General features: G+C 45.2%; 1 protein-coding gene across 1 annotated transcript; it reads right to left on the bottom strand.

The window, feature by feature from the left end:
- Positions 1-209: 209 nt before the first annotated feature.
- Positions 210-2,960, bottom strand: LOC108813648 (wall-associated receptor kinase-like 14). The gene is made up of 4 exons (XM_056989085.1): positions 2,802-2,960; positions 1,804-2,601; positions 1,662-1,733; positions 210-1,574 (listed from the first exon to the last, which is right to left on the bottom strand). Exons 2-4 carry the CDS (start codon positions 2,570-2,572, stop codon positions 307-309), a joined length of 2,109 nt encoding a protein of 702 aa, XP_056845065.1. The 5' UTR covers positions 2,573-2,601; positions 2,802-2,960; the 3' UTR covers positions 210-306.
- Between the last annotated feature and the right edge of the window lie 231 nt (positions 2,961-3,191).

The following is a 3,191-nucleotide window of genomic DNA, read 5'->3' as shown; positions in this document are numbered from 1 at the left end:
CATTAGAAAATTATTCATAATCTCTTAGAAAGATTTAATAGTCTTTTAAAATACGAAATTTTTAAGGTATTAAAATATTTCCTGTTTAGGGTCTGCAAAAATGTTAAGACAGCCTGAATATTGTAACTTGTAATCTGATACGTACAATTAGAACATTCTTACTAGACTTTATGTAGTAATATTTCTCTTGCGAGAAATTGCAGCCTCCATCGTTAATCTCTCTACTTATCATTATGAAAAATGATGTTACAAGCTACACAAAGATGAACTTACAAACAATAAAGTGGAACAAAGCGTTCTGTATCATCACCTAGGCATGTTACCGAGTAATGTATTTGTAGACGGTGAGCTCTGTGCACTTAACCAAGGATCTTGAACCGAGACTGGAGAGTTATCATTCATCTCTTCGACAGAAGCGAGGATATCAGGTTGCTTGGGAGGGACAACAAGTCTTCTGCTTCCTGCTAATGTTTTCTTAACCGATGCTGATCTTTCGCTTCCTTGATCAGATGACCTGAGAGAACCGGTTGGTGAATCCAAGCTCATGTTTGGGATCCAACCGCTGAGCCGTATCTGCTCAAGCTCGTCCGCTACTTCAGTCATCGTAGGTCTCATGTCACTGTGAAAGGCTAAGCATCGGAATGCGAGCTCAGCCACGCTGTGTATAGACGAGAGAGTCCATGCGTCAAGATTCAGGTCGAGAACCGGGTCTATAATCTCGTCAAGACAACCTGACCCGATTTTGTCAACAGCAAGTGCTGCCAAGTTGATTTCAGTATGCGGTCGGGTGAAATCGACAACTTTCAGTCCCGTAATAATCTCAGCAAGAACGACACCAAAGCTGTAGACGTCGCTCTTATCAGAAAGATGGAAGCACTGATGGTACTGCGGGTCTAGATAGCCAGGGGTCCCTTGAGGAGCCGTGGAAATGTGTGAAGTTTCAGTCATTCCGAGCCTAGAGAGTCCGAAGTCGGCAACTTTGGAGTTGAAATCGTAGTCGAGAAGGATGTTGCTGGATTTGATGTCACGGTGATAGATAGGTGGGTTCATTGCAGAGTGGAGATACGCGATAGCTTTAGCTGTTTGAGTTGCGACAGTGAGACGCACAGTCCACGGAAGACCGTCCCCTATCTCTCTCTGTAGATGTTCTGATAAAGTTCTGTTTGGCATGAACTCGTAAACGAGAACCGGGTCACCTTGGTCTATACAGCAACCCAAGAGACGGACAAGGTTTGGGTGACTCACAGAGGAAAGAAGCTTGATCTCATTCATGACTTGTTCAACACTCTCTGAATCTCTGTGTTTGAGTCTTTTGATAGCAACCCATTCATCGTTTTGGAGCTTTCCTTTATAGACTGTACCGTAGGCACCTGTTCCTAGCCTCTGCTTCTCAGAGAAACAATTCGTTGCTTTCTCCACGTCCTTGTAAGGGAAAAACGCCACACTTGTGTTCCCTGTAGCTTCACTCAAAAGACGCTTTGCGCTTAAATGGCTTCTCAAAGAAGCAGACCGTCTCCGCTTACAAACGCACAAAATCGCCAATCCAGCTAGCAAAATTGCTCCACCAACAGTTCCTATGCAGCCAAAGATCCATAAAAACAATGAACAAAGAACAAAAAGTTCCGAGTATTTATAAACACACTAAAGCAAGAGTTACCTACCTCCTACAACAATAGCAAGATTCGATCTACAATGTCCCCGGACAAGCCTTGAACCATGGCAGTTCGGTATCACTGCAAAGGTTAAAAATTGAAACTTTGAATCAAGAAGCAACATCATTAACAAGTAACTCTTGCTTTTAACCTTTTCGGCAAGGAGATTTGATGAATCCGTCCCCGTGGTATCCCTTCATACACGAGCACCTGTGCCCCGCACTCCCATCAGGAGTACGAACTCTCTTACACGTGGCATTAACCTCGCAAGTAGACTCACTCGTCCCACACTCTCCCTTCACCCACCAACCCAACCTAACACGCTCAAACTCCAGCGCTATCCCCGCATTCCCACCCACAGACTCGAACGCAATCGACGAGAACAGCTTCTTGCACGAGCTCCTCCTCAGATCCTCCATCCTGAAAAACTCTGACGGCGACGAGGAGCCGTTGGAGCTGCTCGAGTTCGCATCGGTGGAGAAACAGCTAACCCTATCCTTCCCGAGAGGATCGCAGCTCTTGAGATTCAGCTGAGTCTCGAGAAACTTCTGCTTGATTGAGCACCCTTCGTCGGTCGCGTTCGCGCACTCCTCCATGAGGAAACTGTTCTCCGACGTCGGCGCGTAATGCTCGCTGAATAACGGTCCCATGGCTTCGACGCTACGGTTGCAGTCGTGCGGAACGCCGACGAATATGCTCCTCTCCGTCACGTTCTGCACGGAGAAGATGCCTCCGATCTGCGCTCCGGCGGCGGAGCAGGTGAGTTGGATCGGACAGGCGGGTGAGAATCCGAAGGGGTGGGGTAGGATCGTTCCGCCGCATCGTCCGTTACAAGGCTCTGTTGTGGAGTTAAACGGAGACGATGAAGAGACGGATCCGACGACGATGATGAAGATTGCGATCAAAATCAAATTCAACATCTTCGTGATAGAATCCGATAAGCAGCTTCCTGAAACCATATCATAAGAATATCATGTGGTGAGGCTAAAACCCTAAGACGTGGAGATTAGTTAGAGACTTAGAGCTATTAAAGCTCTCCACCTCCTCAACGGTACAACTACACACTGAAATAAATACACACATGGAGACTAGAGAGAGAGACTGATTCGTCCACATCATTTCCATAGATATATATATTAATCAAAATACCTCTTCGACTACGAGCTTCAGTTCATCTGTTTGATCGGCGAGTCGAAATCTCCGTTTTGAGTTTTTTTTTTCCGGTGATCTGCTTCTTCGTAATCGTGAATTGAAGTTTGATTAGAGAGAGACGGATGGTAGGCAGGTAAGGTAGCGTGACTAGTGGGTGTTTATTTTTTCTATAAAGACGGATGAACCCTTGGGAAAATGGTGGGAACGTTATTTAAATGACGGATATACCCTTGTATGGTCAAGGTCAGCGAGCAACTTGGTAATCTTTGACTTGGCATTGAGATTTTTCTTTTTTTCTCAATTTTAATTGATGCGTGTGTGAGTGGACAGCATACCATTTTTTTTTTTTTTTCAGAACAGACTTTTGATTTAATCGAGTGATTTTCG

Source organism: Raphanus sativus, chromosome 6 (assembly GCF_000801105.2).
Source record: "Raphanus sativus cultivar WK10039 chromosome 6, ASM80110v3, whole genome shotgun sequence".
Lineage (NCBI taxonomy): Eukaryota > Viridiplantae > Streptophyta > Magnoliopsida > Brassicales > Brassicaceae > Raphanus > Raphanus sativus.
The sequence above is the reverse complement of the archived record's forward strand: the minus strand, read 5'-3'. Positions and strand labels throughout refer to the sequence as shown.

Bases quoted from the DNA above. Each gene is read 5' to 3' on its own strand.
- LOC108813648 (XM_056989085.1), bottom strand. From the start codon at position 2,572: ATGTTGAATTTGATTTTGATCGCAATCTTCATCATCGTCGTCGGATCC. The intron at 1,734-1,803 runs GTTAAAAGCAAG...TAACCTTTGCAG, and splicing joins CAAATCTCCTTGCCGAAAAG to TGATACCGAACTGCCATGGT. The intron at 1,575-1,661 runs GTAGGTAACTCT...TTGGCTGCATAG, and splicing joins TCTTGCTATTGTTGTAGGAG to GAACTGTTGGTGGAGCAATT.